General features: G+C 42.0%; 2 protein-coding genes and 1 long non-coding RNA gene across 7 annotated transcripts; 2 read left to right on the top strand and 1 right to left on the bottom strand.

The window, feature by feature from the left end:
• Positions 1-608: 608 nt before the first annotated feature.
• Positions 609-3,134, bottom strand: LOC144030671 (uncharacterized). The gene is made up of 2 exons (XR_013287317.1): positions 3,027-3,134; positions 609-2,077 (listed from the first exon to the last, which is right to left on the bottom strand). It is a non-coding gene; the product is annotated as an uncharacterized LOC144030671 (long non-coding RNA).
• A 170-nt stretch (positions 3,135-3,304) lies between these two features.
• LOC144030794 (uncharacterized) lies at positions 3,305-7,848 on the top strand. 5 transcript variants are annotated; one of them, XM_077537373.1, is made up of 9 exons: positions 3,306-3,418; positions 4,257-4,440; positions 4,501-4,630; positions 5,392-5,548; positions 5,636-5,774; positions 5,961-6,151; positions 6,216-6,388; positions 6,451-6,670; positions 6,740-7,848. In XM_077537373.1, the coding sequence occupies exons 2-9, from the start codon at positions 4,297-4,299 to the stop codon at positions 6,909-6,911; spliced, it is 1,326 nt and encodes a 441-aa protein (XP_077393499.1). In that variant the 5' UTR covers positions 3,306-3,418; positions 4,257-4,296; the 3' UTR covers positions 6,912-7,848. The 5 variants fall into 5 exon arrangements, with proteins under 5 accessions (XP_077393502.1, XP_077393499.1, XP_077393500.1 ...); XM_077537374.1 differs by having other exon boundaries at positions 5,392-5,574; positions 5,662-5,774; XM_077537372.1 differs by having other exon boundaries at positions 5,392-5,774.
• Positions 7,849-8,740: 892 nt separating this feature from the next.
• LOC144030032 (uncharacterized) lies at positions 8,741-21,961 on the top strand. Its single transcript, XM_077535928.1, has 10 exons — positions 8,741-8,934; positions 10,006-10,464; positions 12,069-12,203; positions 12,280-12,506; positions 12,871-13,002; positions 16,420-16,510; positions 16,807-17,000; positions 18,169-18,255; positions 18,376-18,451; positions 20,424-21,961. The coding sequence occupies exons 2-10, from the start codon at positions 10,029-10,031 to the stop codon at positions 20,648-20,650; spliced, it is 1,605 nt and encodes a 534-aa protein (XP_077392054.1). The 5' UTR covers positions 8,741-8,934; positions 10,006-10,028; the 3' UTR covers positions 20,651-21,961.
• Positions 21,962-21,998: the final 37 nt, after the last annotated feature.

Genomic DNA, 21,998 nt, shown 5'->3' with positions numbered 1-21,998 from the left:
AACTACTTCCGCTTATCTTAATTTGTATTGTGGATGAGTTGGGTCCCTTTCCTGTTGACTTAAGGTACACTATCATAAAGTGGTAAGGTACACTATCAGACAAATGGTGCTAATTTTTTTTATCTTTATGGTTCCAATGATTTGGTAACCTCAAAGGTAAACCTACCTTACCTTTTCTATTATGTAGCTAATGGTACATATTTGCACCCTTTATAGCAAGGGTAGAGAACCAGTGTCCAGCCTCTTTTCAATGTCTCTCCATCAACGCACCTGATATTGTTACATATAAGCAGTGGATCCCAAAAACACAGACACCAAGTAGGAACACAAAAATTTAATTTTAATTAAATTAATTAATTTAATTTAAGAGCACAATAAACAAAGTACGACGAAATCGCTTGCAAATGCAAGGAACGAGAAGAACAAAAAGCGCACGTCAAAACACGGTAATCTACTCAAACAAAAGTGCTTGCGCCAAACAAAAAGGGCAGCAAGAAAGACTGTAATCAACAGATAAAAGTACTGACAGAAAAATACAGACACAAGATCAAAACGGGCAAGGCTAAATGTGGTTGAGGAGCAGGATCAAGATCAGGAAGTCGAGACTACAGTTGGGCTAAGGAGATGAGCAAAGCGAATAGTCTGACAAGTGACAGTATATCATCGAGGTAGACAAAACAATTCAACATCTCGCAGAACATAGTCTCTGGAACACTGCGGGAGCATTAGTAAGACCGAATGGCATAACCAGGTATTCGAAATGCCCCAATGGTGTCTTGAATGCCGTCTTCCACTCATCCCCCTCCTTAATTCTCACCAAGTGATATGCGCTTCGAAGGTCTAACTTTGTAAAAATCGTGGCAGACTGTAGCGGAGCAAAGGCCGAGTCCAGCAATGGCAGAGGGTACTTATCTTTAATAGTGATGTCATTAAGACCTCGGTAGTCTACACACGGCCGTAGGGTCTTATCTTTCTTATCAATAAAGAAAAAAAACAAAAACATCACCAACTGGTGATGAGGAGGGACGAATTAACCCGGCGGCAAGTGACTTAGATTATAATCATACAAGGCTGCTTGCTCCGATGAGATACCTGGTATAGCTTGGAGTTGGGTAGCGGTGCATTGGGAAATAGATTTATGGCACAATCATAGGGACGGTGCGGCGGCAAGGACTGGGCACGGGCCTTGCTAAAGACCTTCGCGACATGATATTCAGGGGGAACCTTGGCTAGATCAATCACCTCAGGACCCTTATCTGTCATGGCTAGGGAATGTCACTCAGCGGACGTTAAGCAGTGGGAATAACAAAAAAACACTCCAATTTTCTATGGCGGGGATGTCCCAATTTATGTCAGGGTTGTGTTGCTTTAGCCATGGCAATCCCAGTACTACCAGTGCGGAACTCGAGGGCATAATAAGAAATCGTCGCGTCTCTACATGGTTACCGAACAATTTAACATTAAGGGGGGGGCCGTGATGCGCGTTACCTCCGCCAAGGGACGCCCATTAAGATCCAAAACCCGATGGGGTTTTCGGAGTAAAAACGTAAGACACTTAAGAGAACTCACGAGGCCCTAGTCAATAAAACAGTCATCAGAACCCGAGTCGATCAAAGCGTTTACTTTAACGTGGTGTCCAAAACCTGTGATTTCACCAGGCAGTTCTAGTCTCTTAGCATTTGAATCCATGGTCAAGCCGATTGTCTCGGTATCGTCCTCAGTGTACTCACACAGGTGACCCTCGTGGGAAGCAACTGCCGATCCCTCCACCTGGCGTTGCCCCCTCATAGCTGTGGAAGAGCCAGGGGGGCGTGGCAGTCACACCGGGCAGGAGGATACTCTGTCCCAGCTGACCGCAGTAGAGGCATGCCCCGGTCTGGACGCGGCGCAACCGTTCATCCTGGGTTAGATGACTGCCACCGATCTGTGAAAGACCCACCTCAGATGCCGGAGTCCTCTGTGCTGGCTCAGAGGAGTCTGCGATGCCCAGGTCCTCACGGGTGGTTACTGGGCTGGCTGCGGTGTGCTGGCACGTTCCAGACACTGCTGTCGTCGCTCCCTCATTCGATTGTCCAGCCTGATGGCGAGAGCAATGAGTCCTTCAAAGTCTGTTGTCTCATCACAAACTGCCAGTTCATCCTTGAGCTGGGAACTCAGTCCTCTGCGAAACACACTACAAAGAGCAAGGTCACCGAAACTGCTCTGAGCGGCCAAAATGCGGAACTGGATGGAGTAATCGGATACAGAGAACTGTCCTTGAGTGAAGTCCAGTAGCTGACTCCCAGCCTCCTTGCCCTTAACGGGGTGATCAAAAACACGTTTAAATTCAGTGAGAAAAGCTGAGTGATGTGCACAATTCAGGTTTGGTATTTTTGATCGCCATAGCCCAAGTGGCTGCCTTGTCAATAAGTAGGCTCATAATATATGCCACTCTTGCGTTGTTGCTAGAGTACGTGAGGGGCTGCTGATCGAATATTAATGAACAATGATGAATAAATTGGCCACATAACTCGGGTTCGCCGCCATAACGATCCAGGTGCGGTAAACTGGGTTTGCGGATATTGTCTGCTGACGCATCCGAAGCGGCCGAACGGGGTGCCAGAGGAATCCCTCCGGTCTCGCCCCTCGAAATAACGAGAGCGGACAAAGCGTCAAACCGTGAAACTAACATGGCTACTGCCTCCCTCAGCTCAGTCAGGGATTGTTCATGGCGCCCCATGATTCTTCCCAGGCTGGCCAGGGCATGGCGTATCTTACGAGGGTCTGCAGGATCCATGGTCGGACTATTCTGTTACGTATAAGCAGTGGATCCCAAAAATGCAGCCACCAAGTAGGAACACAAAAATTTAATTGTTACACAAAGAGCACACAATAAACAAAGCACAACTGAAATCGCTTGCAAATGCAAGGAACGAGAAGAACAAAAAGCGCACGTCAAAACGCGGTAATCTACTCAAACAAAAAGTGCTTGCGCCAAACAAAAAGGGCAGCAAGAAAGACCGTAATCAACAGATAAAAGTACTTACAGAAAAATACAGAAACAAGATCAAAACGGGCAGGGCTAAACGTGGTCGAGGAGCAGGATCAAGATCAGGAGGTCAAGACTACAGTTGGGCTAGGGAGGCGAGCAAAGCGAATAGTCTGACAAGTGACTCTTACTTCAGCTGCCTTATATACACACACACACACTAATTAGGGAGTAGCTGCAGGTGTGCGTCTCCTGGGACCCATCCACTGGTCAGGCTGCTACTGCAAGTAAAAAAAACAACCTGAGAGCACAGCCTGACAGTACAGATCATGACAGATATGATGACAGGATCGTTATCAGCTTGCTGATTAGCTGATTATTTGAGTCAGCTGTGTTGGAGGAGGGAGACAGGACCAGAGTTCCCTCATGGACTAACGAAATACTGTATAGGTAGGTATATAAACATACTTAAAAGATCATGATTAATAACCTTAGGACAGAAAAAGTTCACAATTGCATGCCACAATGCATCCGGAGAACTGAAGAGAGGCTAAAATGTACACAATTAACAGGTTTATCTTTTTAGCACAAGAACTTTTGTCAGTTTGTTCAAATTGCAATACATTTGACATCCCTGGACTAGATTACTTTTATTTCTTTAAACTGCTTTCCGTACATCAGTGGGCTCTGTGGAAAGATATTCACATTGGCCTGTCACATGTTTGTACTCTTACATGCAACCAAAGGGTGCCCATTTGGGTACTGTTTGTGCTTGTAATTAGGGGTTCAATAATGAAACACAGTACATAAAAAAATACATTGGAGAATAAAATACAATTAAAATAATAATAATAATAATAATAATAATAATAATAATACGTGTTATTATTATTATTATTATTATTATTATTATTATTATACATTGTAGAATAAAATTAGATTCATTTTTTATTTTTTTTTATTTTATTTTTATTTTCTTAGTGTACAAACTGGACTGATCTCCAGCCCATCACAAAGCTAGATGTGTTCATCCTGGTAAAAAATGTACTTCTGATAGGTGTGGCTTATGAAGGATTTGAGTTACCAGAGCAGAGCGGTAAAGTTTGATTCACCACAAATCACCATATTCTAATAAAGGTTGGCTGGTGTAGCAAAAAAAAAAAAAAAAAAAAAAGGATTCAGTAAAACTGAGTTCTGTAATAGCAATGATTATATAAAAAAATGTTCAGAACAATATATATTGAACTTAAAATCTGTACATTCTCATTAATGACGTATGGTCATGTAGGGGAAAGGATGTGAAAACTGTCAAGTCACAAGAAGAACCAATGCGATCCAGAAAGAACAAAACAAATGTGAGGAAGCAGAAGAAAGAAGAGAGTGATGCTCACCTGACTAAAAGCAACCTAGACGACAGACAGACCAAGAAAAAAGCAAGAGAGACACAAAAACATTCTGCACTGACATCTGTGGTGAGGAAATGTTTGTGGTCATTTTATTTTTTTTTTACCAACTCCATGATACAATTTCAGAAAAAGAAGAGAACCATCAAAGAAAGAGAGAATAGTGAGATTCGAGTAAAGAAAGCAGATAAAGTAGAGAAAGAAAAGGAGGAGGAGTCGACCAGAATAAGACGACGAACGAAGCTAAATCACAAAGATGGTAACACGATGTGACATTATCACATACAATACAAAAATATTGGGAGCAGAGACAAGGTGTAGGCAAACTACACATTGAAGGGATCTAAAACATTTCCATGTGGAACTACAGGCAGACTAATACACTGGGAACCTCCCTCAAATGGTTCCCGCAAATTTAGATGCATCTAATTGTGCTAAGAATGATTGAACTCTAGTCTGTGAATAATTCATTAACAAGTGTGTCCCAATACTTTTGTCTATGAATACATTGCATATGCATGAAGTAGGAGTGAAAAGAATGGCTAAGAACATAAGTCTCAAACTCAGATCCTCGAGGGTCACAGTCCTGCAAGTTTTAGAGGTTGACCTCCTCCAACACATCTGAATCAAATGATCAGGATCGTTGTCAGGTTTTGCAGAGCTTGCTGATGCTGATACTGATACTTTGAATCAGGTGTGTTGCAGGAGGGAAACCTAAAACAGTGTTTCTCAACCCTGGTACTCGGGGCACACTATCCAGCTTGTTTTCCATGTTTCCCGATTACAACACAAGTGAGGATCGTTATCAAGTTGGTCCAGACCTTGCTGATGAGCTGTCGTTGGAATCCCTACGTTGGGACTTGGGAGACATGGAAAACAGGCTGGATAGTGTGCCCCGAGGACCAGGGTTGAGAAACCTTGACCTAAAACATGCCAAGGACTGTGGCTCTCGAGAACTGCAGTTTGAGACCTATGGCTTAGAATATTAAAATATTCCCTATTTTTCCTTCATATTTGCAGATGGTCTTAATGTGCCCTCACCTAAACAACTAGATGGTGGTCTGGAGAAAGAGGAGGTGGCAGCTGGAGATGATACAAGCGAAGACTTTTACCTAAAATCCCCCAGACGTTTTGCTGAAACACCAAAAGCGGACACCAGCATAAAAGAAGACAATGAGTGCCTTTCCACTGATGACAAACACAGTACTGACAACAGTGTCCATTCAATTCGTTTCCAAATGTCTCCTTCTGTGTCCAATGTGAGGACCTCGCTGAGGTCTTCCTGCGAAGGTCTATCGGGCGACATGAGGACCCTCACACCCTCTCGAGGCCAACTATCGTCGTCGTGTTCCACCGTCATGGTCACCGAGGAGCAGCTGATGTTAAAACTGGTGAAGACTGAGGTTAGTTTGGGGCACAGATAAGATCCTAGTATATAAGTATTGCAAATGTATTTATGTTTTATGCCCACAGTATGTCAAAATGTATCTGTGTCTTGGTTTAAGTTTAACATCAATGTGGTTTGACGTTTTTCATGCAATAGCCTTTGAGAGGAAATCAACTAGATTTGAATCTGGTGCCATTTATAGGCCTCCAAAAGCAATGAGGAGAAGAACCGTCGTCAGGCCGAGCAAGCTGAGATACGGAGGCAGGAGGCGGAGAGGAAGAGGAGGGAGCAAGAGGAGGAAGAAAAGATGCAGCTGCAAGGGAGTAAGCGGACAAAGGATAACATGAGGAATGAGCTGGCGGAGGAACGGAGAAGGAGAGCTGAACATCTCAGGTAAGAAACTTGTTCAGTTTGTGTTACAAGCTTTGCTGTTGCTACTTTGTTTCTCCACACATAGACTGAGGAAGCTCGCAGAGGAAGAGGTGAAGATGAAGAGCGAGCAGGAGGAGCAGGAGCGAACCGGACGGGAGCAAGCGGAGCGTGAGAGGGCGAGGAGGCGACAAGAGGAGAGGAGGCGACAGATGGAGCGACTGCAGATAAGGAGGGATGAGGACGCAAAGAGGAAGAAAGGTAAAAAAAAAAAGGCAATACCATTAATAGAAATAGTACCAATAATAATTATTTTATTGTAGCGGAAGCGGAGCATCTTCACCTGGAGGAACAGAGGAAGCAGGAGGAGGAGTGCAAGCTCTTGCAGGAGATGGATGAGAGTGAGAGAGATGAGTACCTCGCTATGAAGGAGCAGGAGAAGGAGGACAGGAGGACCAAAGAGGAAGAGCATCGAATGACGGAAGATGAACAAGCTTTGAGAGCCAAAGAGGAGTCCAACATGCAGGCGGAACTACCCTCCACGTAAATACAGTATCATGTTTTCTTGTGCGGCCAATATCATGTCTTGCTTATATTTGGCTCTCCATGCAGGCAGATGACACTGTTGCAGCAGCAGATGGCCTTCAAAAGGGGTCTCCTGATGGAGGCTGAAGGGATGGGACAAACCCAGAGAATCTCCAGGCCGTGGGTCTACTCTTATTTCGCTTTGTTGCGGCTACTGGACCTGAATTCCACTAAACCTTATGAGACCACACTCTCTTAAAACTGCTGTGTCCAAAGTAACTCAAACTGAGTGAAATAGCTAACACAGTGCTGGGTATCAAAAGGGACGGAGCCAATGCTGGGTTGTTTTTACAGAGCGAGCATTGGCTTGAGGATTTGACACAGGCAGGGGTAAAAAACTACCCAACCTGATGAGTTAAAGCCACCAAGAAATGGGTTACCATGTTTATGTGTAGCTGTGGTTTTAAGAAAAAAAAACAAAAAACAAAAAAACAAAAAACAACTAATTTTATTGCCAACATTTTAGTAAGAAGAAGAAACAACAACTTTGTCCCATCAGTGATCGCCACAGCAAGTCTCTCGCATTATATGGTTGAACTGTTTTTACATTGGATGCCCGTCCTGATGCGATCTGCCTATCTATCATGGGAGGTCGGTCCCCCCTCACCAAACCTTGGACCTTGATCCTTGCAGATTTTCAAAGTGTCACAGCACACCGTTGTCAAACCTTTCATTGTGTATGTGATGAGGGGCGGGTATCATGGAATGGAGCGTTGCTAGGCAGCGTGGAGCAGCGCGGCAAGAGGACTTCTGTCATGGTGGCAAAAAAAAAAAAGTGAAAAAAGAAATATTTACGTAATGGTTGGAATATCCAAGTTCTCACCAAGACACTAGTTTTACTCTACTGCTTATATCCTCCTCCTTAAAGGGGAAATCAACCCTCTAGTCTAAATATGGTATGTTTGGTTAATATTGCTTTAGTGAAATAAGCAGCAAACCCAACCGTTTTTTAGGTCTGCAGCTCTTCGAGAAAGGAGTCTGCAGAGGCTTTTTCTGTTTTGTATTATCATCCCAAATGTAATAAAAGTGTGGGTGAATCATGGTCCTCCTCCAAAATCCAGCGTTTAAATGCTTCCCAAAATGTCTTGGTGTATGTACATTCAAAAAATAAATATTCCAAACTTAAGTCTCTTTATAACCCTGCCTACTGCCCGAAACCGGCTGGGATAGGCTGCAGCACTATGGAGGACCATAACCGCCAAAATTAATTTTAGTATTTAATTTTTATTTTATTTGTAATTTTATTTGCCAGTTTTGGTCCTACCAGCACACTCGCAACCCTAAACGGTTAAGAAAATGGATGGATAAAAGATGCTTTATCAGAATTACAAAACAACAACAAATTTGCTCTACATAAAATTCCCACAAGGATAAACATAATTCATAATGTTTTGAATATGTAGTCAATTTTAGGAATGTTACGTTTTCTACTCTCCAAAAAAAGAATAATGAATCTATGCTATTGTGTACAGAACAGTATGACTTAGAATATATATTGTAAATTTCTGCAGATATTTTTTTTGTTAGAGCATTCTATATCATTAATCATTAAAACGTAATTTGTTCTGACTCTGGAAAGAAAAAACATGCAACTGAAAAAAATTAGACGTCAAATATAGTTAAAAGTGAAAATAATTTATTCAAAAGAATGACCAAAGTGAATCAAAATTAAACTTGACCCAGAAAAAAAGTTTCACCCACTTATTTTACTTTCGAAATTTTGACTACATTTTTATATTTTACAAAATTCAATATCAACACGAATTTTCCGTTTCAATTTTAGTTTTTCCAAGTACAAACATTTGACCAGAATTTAACTAACGTACGGCTGGGATAGTGAGGTTACGCAGTATCAAAAACATGGACTAAGAAAACATATTTAGAATAAGATAATCAGTGTATGCATTATTACATCATTTCCTCCATCATACGATTGATTTGACCAGTAAATTCCATAACAGGACATAAAACTAGTCCCTATTCAGTTCGGTGATTTCAGACTTGAGTCCGTTATTGTTGAAGCGCCACCACATTCACTAGGTGGCAGTATTGCACCTGTTTGCATAGCGCAATAAAATCCCCAAAGAAGAGTACAGGGAAGCTGCTGCTCATCCACTCGTCTTGTACCGAGACAAAACATTTGTGGAATTTGATTTTAATTTTCGCCTCTGGCTGCTGGGAATCATCTGTCACGCTTAGTTAAACCTGGCGTTTGCGTAACGGTGCGTTAACAATTGTTCATAAATGTGTATTTTTTGTTTACTATCATGCATTCACTCAATTTTATCTGCATGTTTAACACGAACAGAGCGAGCTCTTGTTATCGCGTAAGCCACTAATAATGTCAATTTAAAAAAGGTACACGGATAAAATCATAATAGATTTCATGAGCTACGATTTAATCGCGCGTCCTTGTGTGTTCGCCTGGATTAAACAGCACAACTAGAGAGTTCGCGTTTTCTCTAAATTTATACATACGTAGTAGGCCGCGGTGTCATTCATTTTGGACCACTTTATTCTCATTTAGTTGACAAAAGTCAGAACATCACACCCTCATACTAAACTGTTGCCATTGTTGACTATACTGTCTCGCCTTAACTATTTGCTTTTATTTTAAAATTGCCAAAAAACAAAACAAAACAAAACAAACGAGGAAGACTTCTGGGTTGCGGATTGACAAATAAAAGGTGTAATAACATTATCGCTAATTAAGTGTAGTTTTGTATTTTATAAAGCGGTGGTGGCCGAACTCTGTCTTCGAGAGCCGGAGTCCTGCAGGTTTTAGATGTTTCCCTTCTCCAACACGCCTGAAGCCACCAGCAAGCTCTGCATAATAAGCCTGATAACGATTATGTTCATTGGAAACGTGCGTTAGAGCAGGAAAACTAACAAAACCTGCAGGAGTCCGAACCTGGAGGACCGAGTTTGGTCACCACTATTGTAAAGGTAACGTTTCATTTCAAGTTTCGCAATTTCTTTTATTTTGAAATAAAGGCAAATTGTGTGTGTGTTTATATATTAATTTTAACAATCATCATGTTTTAAACCACTAATCGGTGAGCCATTGTTTATATTTGTAGCTATCATGTATATATTTTTAAAGAAATGTAAGGACATTAATGCTGATATTAAAGTTACTACACCCTGTGTTATAATATTGGACAAATAAAATATTAGAAACAGCCCTACAACTACAATAATAAATCAGTCTCATGATTGTCTTGTCTATTTTTTTACACAATATTTTTGATACAGCTAGTTTATTGAATTTACCATGACATAATTGCCTACAGGTAAAATTGAAGGGTGTGCTGAGATGGATGTCAGCATTGCTGTTTCACTGATCCGTGGCCAGATGGGCGCAGTGGTGGAGCGGGCGGTAAACGGTGCCGTGGAGACGGTCCTGGCCGAGATGCTGAAGGTAGTTGGGGTGAAATTTGAGGAGCTGAAGGCGCAGTTGGCGCACATGAAGCGTGACGTGGTGATGCTGCAGCGAGAGAAGGCCCAGAAGGAGAAGGAACATGACAACGTCCGAGCCAAGCTGCGCTACACAGAGTTGAAACTGAAGTATTATAGGCAGGGTGTAGAGGAGGAGCTGCAGCACCGAGCCGCCAGCAACTCTCTGGTACGAAGCAACCAGAATAAATGCTCTCCGGCGCAGGCCGGTGGGGCCGGCGTCTCCTCCACAGGGGCTTCACCATCGTGCTCCTCTCAGACCTCCACAGCTGATGATCCTCCAACAAGCAACCAAGGTAAGTCCTTCGAGGAATTTACTGTGGTTGAAATGACCCCGATAAAGAAAAAAAGTGTAACTTTTCTGTGCATTATTTCCACTCCATAAATTTTCATATGGGAACCAACCACAATGGTATGGCACTTAAAGTTGGAGGGTCATTCCATGTCATTCCATCACATTTCTGAAAATCTTCCCACTTGACTTGACTATCAATTTTCAGAATTTCTTGAAAAGCAATTGTATGGAGATATGCTTGTTGATAGGAAAGAGCCCAAATATTAGGTCAATTCAAGTAGTAGTTTTCTCATGAAATATTATTGAATGAAGGGTAGTTTAGACGTTTTTTTGGCATCATACTCGGAAAACCTGTAGCCCTCAAATATTCAACAGTGCATATATGTTACAAATAGCCTCCAGACATGGAATGTCAGGAGTCTAGCTGAAGTGTATAGCCTAGTATGGTAGGTACTTAAACTTTTCCAAAATTTGGCTTGTTGAAATGTAATAGCAAATTTGAAGAGTGGTTGAGCTCCCAGTTTTGCAGATAAGACTTCTATCAGTTCTGGCTCTATCTCTGATGTCATCTTGAAACAGTGGTGTCCAAACGTGGTCCTCAAGGGCCTGAGTCCTGCAAGTTTTGGATGTTTCCCTGCTCCAACACATCTGTTTCCAATGATCTGGATCGTCATTCAGGCTTTAGGCAGAGCTTGCTGATGAGCTTCAGGTGTGTTGGAGATGGGAAACATCCAAAACCTGCTGGACTCTGGCTCTTGAGGACCGAGTTTGGACACCACTGTCTTAAAGAGATACTTGACACATTGAGACATTTTCAGCTGTAAAAAGTTGTTTTTTTGTTGTTGTTGTTGTCCAATATTCTGTCAAGAATTAATTTTAGAATTGAATTATTTTTCTCGTACAATTAATACCTTTTTTAAAAGCAAATTTTTCCAACCTGTGCTGAGGAAGTAGGTAACGGCCAATCATGGATCACCTGTTTTCTGGGTTTGGCCAGCAAACTGAGCCATGATTGATCGTTACCTACTTCCTCAGCACAGGTTATGTCATCTTCAGTCGATAGCAAGTGGGAAAAATACTATTTAAATGTATTAATTGTACATGAATAATAATGAAGTTACCAAATTCATTCTGAACAAAATATTAACTTTTTTTTTTGCTGCTGAAAATGGCTCAATGAGTCAAGTATCTCTTTAAACATTCTCCAAGATGCCGTTTCTCTTGGACGATTAGTTTGACAGATATTAAGGCTCAAAAATGGAGGTAAACAAATCTTCGCCAAACTTCAGAGCCATATTCCAAACAAGATGCCAAAGGTATCAGGTTCGAACGTACTAGGAGGGGGTTTTGCCTAATCTTTTTTTTATATATTGATATTGGTGGAGTTTTAGTGGCTGTTTTTGGAATTGCATGTCCAAGTGAAGCATGCCAATGAGAAGCTTCTCATTGCATCAACTGGGATGAAATAATTGCTAGCTCTCATTGGCATGCTTCAATTGCTGAGGGAGCTCCCATTCCTCTCATGGTTGACAGGAAAAATAAGAAAAGCTAGCAAAATTGTGGCTTAATTAACCTTCTGTCCTTCCATTTTTTTTTTTCTTATAGAATCTCCACAGCGCATGAATCAACATTGCATCAGATCATGCGGACAGCCAAACGTGCAAGTGGTTAGTCCTGAACCAACGGACTGCGCGTTGGCGGTCTCTCTCCCCGTGAGCACCGAATGTCTGGAGAGTTCCGGTTAGGCGGATCCTTTTGTTCAACACCAACATCCCACTTTGAGCGACATTTCTAATATCTACTTGTGCGCGTGCAGCTCTGCTCTGTCACACGGACCACGATGTTCCTCTGAGCACTGGCGGCGGAGGTCAGGAGGGCGACTGGAATGTCGCCGTGCATCCGAGCTTTGACGCTGCCGACACCATTGTGACGCCGCCTCCTTTTCCAAGCCATGACGCCGGTCAGCAGCCTGCCACCAGTCCTCCGTCTCCTCATGGCTCAGCACAGGCGGATAGCTCAACCCTGGCCATCTCCACAACACAGGTGATAGTATGCAATAACTCAACACATACCAAAATGAATTACTGTAGGCACATTTCATATTAAAACACAGTTGTTTGCTTTAGAAATATTGTCAGTTAATGAATGGAAAACCCAATTGAAGGTCTTACAAAAATAAGTCTTAGAAGTCACAGGATTGATTTCACGTCAAAGCACAAATATTCACACACAAATGAGTCACTTTGAAAACTTTACTTCAGTGTTGTGCACTGCGCAGTCATGTGACTGCCTGGCTCTGTTTGAGTGGTTACATAGTATCAAACGTCACAAATGATGTTGAATTGTTGAAACAGTCATATATCACAAGGACTTATGTCGTCACCTGCGTTTTTGTCTGTTTGTTTAGTCGCAGGTGAAGGTGGAGCAGGAGGATCAGCAGGTGATCTGCATCAAGGAGGAGCCAGAGGAGGAGCAGCAAGTGATGGAGTGCCTACTGCTGGATAATCAGATGAACCGTGGCCACCTGGTCCAGTCAGAGGTGACGGTTCTTACTTTAAGGAAGAGCCCATTTCATTTTTGTGTACATAAAACTGCACAATTAGCCGTTTATTTGCAGTTACAGTCCACTTGTATTGGGGACCAGTATTAAAATTGATATTGAAGTGGAACAGCATCACCATAAACATCATGGAAGGATAGGGATCGGTACATTTCACGTTTAAACCAGTTCTGTTCCAATCGTCGGTACCTGAGTATCGATAGCGGTACTTGAACGGTGCCAATTTTTGGTACTTTTGTTTGTTCTCTCTCACTCTCTCTCTCTTGATATCTCTCTCTTGCTCTCTAAAAAATGTTATTTATTGGGGTGATAAAAATGTTCATCATTGTTGATCTAACAGTAAAATCTTTTAAAAATCAATTTACCAATTACTTTGCAACAAACAACAAAAATTTTAAACAAATGAGCCAGAGAGGAATAGTAAAAATTAAGGTACGACGTTTTACAATTACTGAAGTTTAATTACCGGTAATACATGTAAATTAATTTAAAAAAAATAAAGTGTGAAGCAAAGTTCTCTGCAATGAACAACACAATAACAAAGTTCAACAGTAAATATGTAAATTCATAATTTATCTATCTAAAGCCTGCCGCATGAGTTTTGGCTATAATCTTTTGCTTATATCTAAAGATGTGCAGGTGAAGCTTTCTGAACCTTTCAGGCTTTCAAATTGTGCCGAAAATGATTCGGAGCTTTGGTGCTTCTGTTGAAAACAACATATGGGACATCTAGTGGACTAAAGTAGTAAAAGCAACTTAAGTCATGGGAATGTGAAACAATCACTCACACTTATCTTTCATCAATAAAACTCTAAATAAATCAGATACAGTGCATGTATTATTCACAGAAGTTCGTGCTAATAAAAAAAAAAAAAAAGTTTTCTCATAAATAAAATATGATTGCGTGTGTATGATTTTTATTATAAATGGGAGTACTTGTGAACAGTTACAAAATGGCGCGTGTTACGGTGGGGGTGTGATGGATGGACCCAGAGGCGGAATAAACAGGCAGGGAGAAGTGGAATGACAGCAACTAGAATGACTTCATTGACTGTGTGAAACGTGGATAGACTTGGCATGACGAACAGAAAGGGCATGATGAACCTGGCGTGGATGACTTGGAAGACGTGGCGTGGCGTGGATGACTTGGAAGACGTGGCGTGGCGTGGATGACTTGGAAGACGTGGCGTGGCGTGGATGACTTGGAAGACGTGGATGACTTGGAAGACGTGGATGACTTGGAAGACGTGGCGTGGATGACTTGGAAGACGTGGCGTGGATGACTTGGAAGACGTGGCGTGGATGACTTGGAAGACGTGGCGTGGATGACTTGGAAGACGTGGCGTGGATGACTTGGAAGACGTGGCGTGGCTGACTTGGAAGACGTGGCGTGGCTGACTTGGAAGACGTGGCGTGGCGTGGATGACTTGGAAGACGTGGCGTGGATGACTTGGAAGACGTGGCGTGGCGTGGATGACTTGGAAGACGTGGCGTGGCGTGGATGACTTGGAAGACGTGGCGTGGCGTGGATGACTTGGAAGACGTGGCGTGGCGTGGATGACTTGGAAGACGTGGCGTGGCGTGGATGACTTGGAAGACGTGGCGTGGCGTGGATGACTTGGAAGACGTGGCGTGGCGTGGATGACTTGGAAGACGTGGCGTGGCGTGGATGACTTGGAAGACGTGGCGTGGCGTGGATGACTTGGAAGACGTGGCGTGGCGTGGATGACTTGGAAGACGTGGCGTGGCGTGGATGACTTGGAAGACGTGGCGTGGCGTGGATGACTTGGAAGACGTGGCGTGGCGTGGATGACTTGGAAGACGTGGCGTGGCGTGGATGACTTGGAAGACGTGGCGTGGCGTGGCGTGGATGACTTGGAAGACGTGGCGTGGCGTGGCGTGGATGACTTGGAAGACGTGGCGTGGCGTGGATGACTTGGAAGACGTGGCGTGGATGACTTGGAAGACGTGGCGTGGCGTGGATGACTTGGAAGACGTGGCGTGGCGTGGATGACTTGGAAGACGTGGCGTGGCGTGGATGACTTGGAAGACGTGGCGTGGATGACTTGGAAGACGTGGCGTGGATGACTTGGAAGACGTGGCGTGGCGTGGATGACTTGGAAGACGTGGCGTGGCGTGGATGACTTGGAAGACGTGGCGTGGCGTGGATGACTTGGAAGACGTGGCGTGGCGTGGATGACTTGGAAGACGTGGCGTGGCGTGGATGACTTGGAAGACGTGGCGTGGATGACTTGGAAGACGTGGCGTGGCGTGGATGACTTGGAAGACTTGGCGTGGCGTGGATGACTTGGTAGACTTGGCGTGGCGTGGATGACTTGGAAGACTTGGCGTGGCGTGGATGACTTGGAAGACTTGGCTTGGCGTGGATGACTTGGAAGACTTGGCGTGGCGTGGACGCAGAGGCTTGGCGTGGCGTGGCGTGGACGCAGAGGCGTGGCGTGGCGTGGACGCAGAGGCGTGGCGTGGACGCAGAGGCGTGGCGTGGACGCAGAGGCGTTGCGTGGTGTGCCGTGATGCAGAGGCGTGGCGTGATGCAGAGGCTTGGCGTGGAAGACTTGGAGTGGAGTACTTGGCAAAAGGACAACACTGTGAGACAACATGCAAACATTCAATGCTCCCACACCCGCGTGAAACAAACACCACTCCCTTATACCAACACTAATGACACTAACAGGACACACCTGGGAGACACAGCAGGGAGGGGAAACCAATCAGCAACACACACCAGGAAGGGAAGACACAAGCAGGTGGACAAGGTTAACCATAACGAGACTGGGGAAAAAGACAGGAACACCAGACAACCAACACTCACCAAAATAAAACAAAAACACAACCCAAACAAAACCGAAACATGACAGCGCGGGCCATGGATGTATTTATTTAGAAGTTTGTATTTAAAAATAATTAAATAAATAATAATAATACAAAATAAGAAAACTTCCACAATCAAAGGTTTTATGCAACCCCTCTTAACGCTCTCTACCGTAATTTTGCATCTTTGAAAATATGCGTCTTTCACTGTAAAAAAAAAAAAAAAAAAAGCACCAGATCTACTCAGTTAAAATGACAACCAACGTTATTAATTAAAATTCACAAGTTTGGTATTGAGTAAATATTAAATGTTAATACATTTAATATAAGTAGCTTTGAACTAAAAGTCCCCCCACACTCGCTCAAACAATGTTTCAATGTCTTCAGAACCAAAACAAGGCACCCTTTGATTATACCTGAATCAGTGCTCGGAAGTACCAACCCAAATCGGTCCATACTACAAAAATACCGTCTTCGGTACCCAACCCTATGGAAGAACGTGTTAAGCATTTTGTGGTCTTGGTTGTAAGGTCTTCAATATTGTAATGTGATTGTTGATTTCAGGTTCTGATGTCTGGCACGCAGTGGTCGGGACTTCAGTCCAGCCAGAGAAAATGCTCCTCAGGTTTCAGCTCAGCTGGACCAAGCTCTTCCCGTGAGTACCTTCTATAAGCGAGCAGGGACCAATGCTGGTTAAAGAACAATAACAGATAGAAAACATGCAATCATAGAAAATAATCTGTTCCATTATTAAGCATAAAGGAGAAGTAGTGTAAAAGAACAACTGTTGCCTAAATGAAGCTCCTAAATTAACTTCATCATAGTTTCTGGGACCAAGATGTCACCAAATTATTGCATTTAACTGTATGGTGTTAATTCGAACTTCTGAACAAATTTCTGACTGAGGTTACACTTGTATCTATTTTAAACTCCAATCTGTGCATCTGCTAGATGCCACACCTCAGACGTTTCCTGCTATTGCCCCGCTGCCTCCTGGCACTCCGCGACAGGTGCGCGGCCCATGGACCAAAGACTTCAGCTTGTACGAAGAGTACAAACTGCGGCGGAACGAGCTGCGCCGGCGAAGCCTCAATCGACGGCGAGAGCTGGAAAAAACTCTGCCTCAGCCTCTGCTGGCTGATCTGGTGAGTGATTGAGTAGGAATGTAACGATATCCAAATATCACGATACGATATGATCACGATATGAAGGTCACGATACGATAATTATCCTGAGATTGTTGGGGGGGGGGCAATATTTTAAAAAAGATTATAATATTGTTTAAAAAAAACAAAAAACAAAAAAAAACACAATATTGTGCTTTTCTACATAACAGCAATGCATATAAACCACCTACAATCTCTAATTACAATATTGAGGTACTTACTAATGCAAGCACACATTGATCGCTTCACAAGCAAATTAGGTTCCCCTTCATCTGACAGTTAGCATAGATTTTAAACATAGGAGACCACAACATCCCTAATGAAAATTAAATTGCACTAAAAAACTAGCCACCAGAGGGTGCTAGAACTGCACAAATGGAAATCAACCTGACTTTTTTTTATTAACTCATTTACTCCCAATAACGTATAAATACGTTTTTTTAATGTTCTAAGTGTCCCAAAGACGTATTTATACGTTTTTTTTTTTTTGTTTTTTTTTTTTTTGTTTTTTTTTAATGCTAGAGCATACAGAAGGCTTTGATGCAGCCTCTCAACTGCAAAGAACAGTTGCAGAAATGGTAGTTATTACACAAACGGCCAGCAGGTGGCAGCAGAGCAAAGGAGATCAATCAGGGCCATCTAGAAAAAAAAGCTAAATTACTTACAATTTTAAATAGGTTTGTGAAAACTGATGAAACTTAGCTCTCATCTAATGCTAATTGCTGCAAAATGGAAACGGATAGAAACATAGTTTTTTTCCTGACGAAAGAAGAGACTTTAATCTTTCTTTTGATAGGTTCCATGCTTTTATAGCAATGGAACACAATATTCTGTGGGCCTTGCAAAATCAGTCAAAATCCAGTAAAACAGCCGGGAGCGAACGTGACTGCTTCTGTGAAAATGGCTGGGAGTGAATGAGTTAACAGATGTGTTCCTTTTAAATAGTGTGAACATGACGACGACGATATTGTGGCAGTTTTAATATCACGATATCACTATATTGCCCTTATCGTTACATCCCTTTGATTGAGTGGTTTCTTGTTTGTTCAAAGCAATTCCAATAATTTAAAGCAATGTCTCACGGGAAAGAAAAGCCCAGTTGAAATGCCAGATTTATTAATTAATTAATCAATTTATTTATTGTAAGGTACGGGAGCGGCGGGAAAAGACCAGACTGAGGGTGGCCAGATGGCGGGCAAAGCGGAAACTGCAGGCTTGTCTCAACCAGGTTCAGGTTGGTACTCAATACAAGATGACATCAGCCAGTCGTACTACTAACAGTACTGCTTGCATCCTGATGATAAAAAAATAAAATAAAAAAAAATAAAAAATAAAAAAGCATGCTCCTTTTCAGACTCAAGGCGGCATATTGGCTCTTTCCCAGGATGGTTTCTCCGTTAGTGGTCCTCAGCAACACAAAGCATCTTGTGGTAAGATGAGCCCTTAGCTCTGATTGTGTAATTCAATTACAGTGGTGACATCTGTACCTTGCAGGTAATAATATGAATTAAAGATGCAAGTTCAACTTCTGGACCTCCTTGCAGCCTCTATTTCAGGGACGTCAAACTTGTCTTCATTGCGGCCAACATCGCAGTTATGGTTGCCGCCAGTGGGCCAGTTAGAATGACGAAACTGCGTAAATGTCATCTACAGTAAATCAATGAACGTCTTAATTCACCACGCAGACAAAAACGTTTTCAGGAGCATCAAAAATGGCCAAATTCTTTTATTTGACGTGCAGCACACAGCCGTTGCACAGATACTTACAAACATGGAGAAAATTGTTGTTACCCTTCTGTTAATGAAAGAAAAACCCACAGTGGTCACTCAAATCACTTGAAACTTGTTATACTAAAGTCACTAATGCGCATACAAATTGGGTTTTGTCAGCACATTAGGCATCATACTCATGAGAGGCGTGTTTATAATTTTACGTATAAAAGCTGAAATGTATGCTGAAAGAAAAACATCAAATAAATTGTCAATTTAGTCGACTAAAATTGCTCTTTTCGTAAAATTGATTACAACTAAAATACAATCAGATGAACAAATTTATAAATTATGACTAAAACTTTTCATTTTGTCAAAAGACTAAACTAAAACTACATTAAAATTCCTTATCAAAATTAACACTACATGGATGAAAGCTTGTAAAATTTGGAGTTTGACTAAAATTTTGATAGGATTATGTTTAATCTTTTTTAATATATAATTTTTTTTTACATCAACCATCTTTTGTGAAAACTAGTGTCAATTTCATCAATGAAAACTAAACAAAAATATTTTTGTCAACACACGTTTTTCACTGGACTAAAACTAGACTCGACTAAAACCCTCATTAATAAACAATAAATAGGACTAAAATCAGTATGCATTTTCGTGAACTAATGAAGACGAGACGAAAATATACTAACTTGATAAAAACTGGACTAAAATTTACGGACATTTTAGTTCATGAACAAAGATGAGACGAAAATGATAGGATTTGTAAAATCTTGTCTCTGCTAATGAAAAATGTCACTGTGACACTGTTATGTGACAGTGACACACCCCCTTTCAAATCTACAGCTAGCGAGTGCAACATGCACAAACACTTGGAATTGATAGGAGGATTCATGATGAACAGTTTAAATAAAAAAAAAAGAAGTAAATTACAGTTATAATCATCCAACCACCCACCCTCCTCACTTGCTCGCTGATCGTGTTTTCTTCACATTTTAGTGTCAATCAAACAATTAACTTTAAGTGGCTTGTTAAGCTCTAAAACAAGCAAAAAAGAAAGGGGGGGGGAAAAAAAAAGAGGACACATGCTGACTGAACATGCACACTAACTAATGGCAGAAGTTCCCCACTTCTTTTCATGTATCCTTCCACCGATGGCCTCATTCACAGTACAAAGTAGATCCCCAAAGATATCAATGTGAAAATAAATCAATTTGTCAATGGGAAATCCTCCCACACAGAAAGGGGAAAAAGATCAAATATTCTCTCGCTTCCAGTGTTAATTTAATTAATTTTATGACTACAAATGCTTGTTACGGTTCAGGGTGAAAAATTCATATATTAGCCGCATCATCTGCGATTGGCTGGCAACCAGTTCAGGGTGTACCCTGCCTACTGCCCAAAGCCAGCACCCCCTGCGACCCTTGTGAGGAATAAGCGGTCAAGAAAATGGATGGATGGATAGCCGCATCATTGTATAAGCCGCAGGGTTGAAAGCATGAGAAAAAAGTCGCGGCTTATCGTCCGGCAATTATGGTAATAACTACCAAGCGTGATTGAAGCTGGACCAAAACAGACCAAATTTAAAAATGGCTGATAAAATTAACACTAGTGAAAACATTAAATCATTAGGTTCATGCTGAAAGTTCAACTTCTATAACATTTGTGTTCTCGTTTCAGCGACCACTTCGAGTCCTCTCAATAACGTGGTCATCCCCGCAATCCCAAACTTCCCATTCGTCACGCCGTCGTCATCCTCCGGCATGTTCCTGAGGGGCCCTAATATGGGCGCTCAGGTCAATCAGCACGCCTTGATGTCCTCCTCGTCGCATTCGTCTGCCTCCTACCCGCAGGTCAGCCTATCACAGCAGACCATGTGTCTGACGGATGCCAACGTCGGATCATGAGGATCCAGGCTGAGCTAACATTATTGTGTAGTTTCGACACTGAATGCCATTCATATCCTGTTCCTGTTGATGGATTTTTTTTTTAGTTTTTCCTTCAGGGGATGTTGTTGATATTTGTGGGCATGTGAAGCCCTTTGAGACTCTTGTGTGATTAAGGCAGGGTTTTTCCTGTGTACAAAATGCAGAGGCGGCCACCTCCACTGAATTTGCTCCCCAACTCCATCCTGAGCCACTGATATCGCTCAACACAGCGCTCCAGTTGTTGATTGAGCTTGGCAGGAACACATTTTAACTGTAGTTACAGTGTTGCGCCATTATGGATTCGCTTTATCAACAGCAGTGTACCGGAAAGACCTGAAGCAACAACTGAAGAAGAAACAGCTTTCTATCTTTCTTTCTTTTTTAAACTTTTATGTACTGAAGAAGAACCAGATCATGGAGCAACCGCTGCGCACGCACATTTCCTGGTTGCGAGGCAGAGGTGGCGCGCTCCAGCCAAAGCCAAAGTCATAAAAACACAGTATAAACATAATAGTGTTTTACACCAACGCTAAACTATATTTACAATTTAATTTGTACTACTGGATGAATTTTTAATGACTGTAGTTAAAAATGGCAAAAAATTAATGGCAACTTTGTATTCATATAATTTCTCATTTCTAGTCCCTGATTGTAAAATGGCTGCAGGAGGGCGCGCCCATAATGGAATCTGTCACCGCCGCGAGTGCCAATACCTTAAAATAAGACTGGTATTGGCACGATACTGATACCTGTTATCAGTAGTCATCCATCATAGTCAGGGTGATACCACCTCTGTCTCGATTTGAGCCAGGAAAAATCCTGGTAAGGGCTATATAAATAAATTTGACTAAACAAATGACTTGTATAAATAGGATTCATTTAGTAATGAACAATTTATCTTGTTTTTATTCAAAACATGATGGCAAAAAAAAAACAACAACATTTTTTTAATTTTACTCCTCTTTTCCAAGAATTCTAACAAACATGAGATGACATCGCTCAAGAGCATCGCCAAAATGGACAAATTCCCAAGTAATCAAATCAACTAAATACTGTACATTTTTTATGCCCACCCCGATAATCACACACCTCAAGTCTTCACTTTTTATCTTTCGCGAGCATAGAGAACCACAGTATTGTTCCACTGTTATGAGCTACACCCACCTGGTGTAAAAATGGGTAACTTTTTTTCTAAATGAAATTTACAAACTAACCTTTTTGTGTGTTGAAATCGTGTTAAGTATTTAATCCAATTAAAATATGCTGTGTGCAAGAAACTTACGTGCTCGCTGTTTTTGTCAAATTAATGGTTAATTTTTATGCTCTT

The sequence above is a fragment of the Festucalex cinctus genome, chromosome 11 (genome assembly GCF_051991245.1).
Source record: "Festucalex cinctus isolate MCC-2025b chromosome 11, RoL_Fcin_1.0, whole genome shotgun sequence".
Classification (NCBI taxonomy): domain Eukaryota; kingdom Metazoa; phylum Chordata; class Actinopteri; order Syngnathiformes; family Syngnathidae; genus Festucalex; species Festucalex cinctus.
Note: the sequence above shows the minus strand (reverse complement) of the source record. Positions and strands in the feature narration are given on the sequence as shown.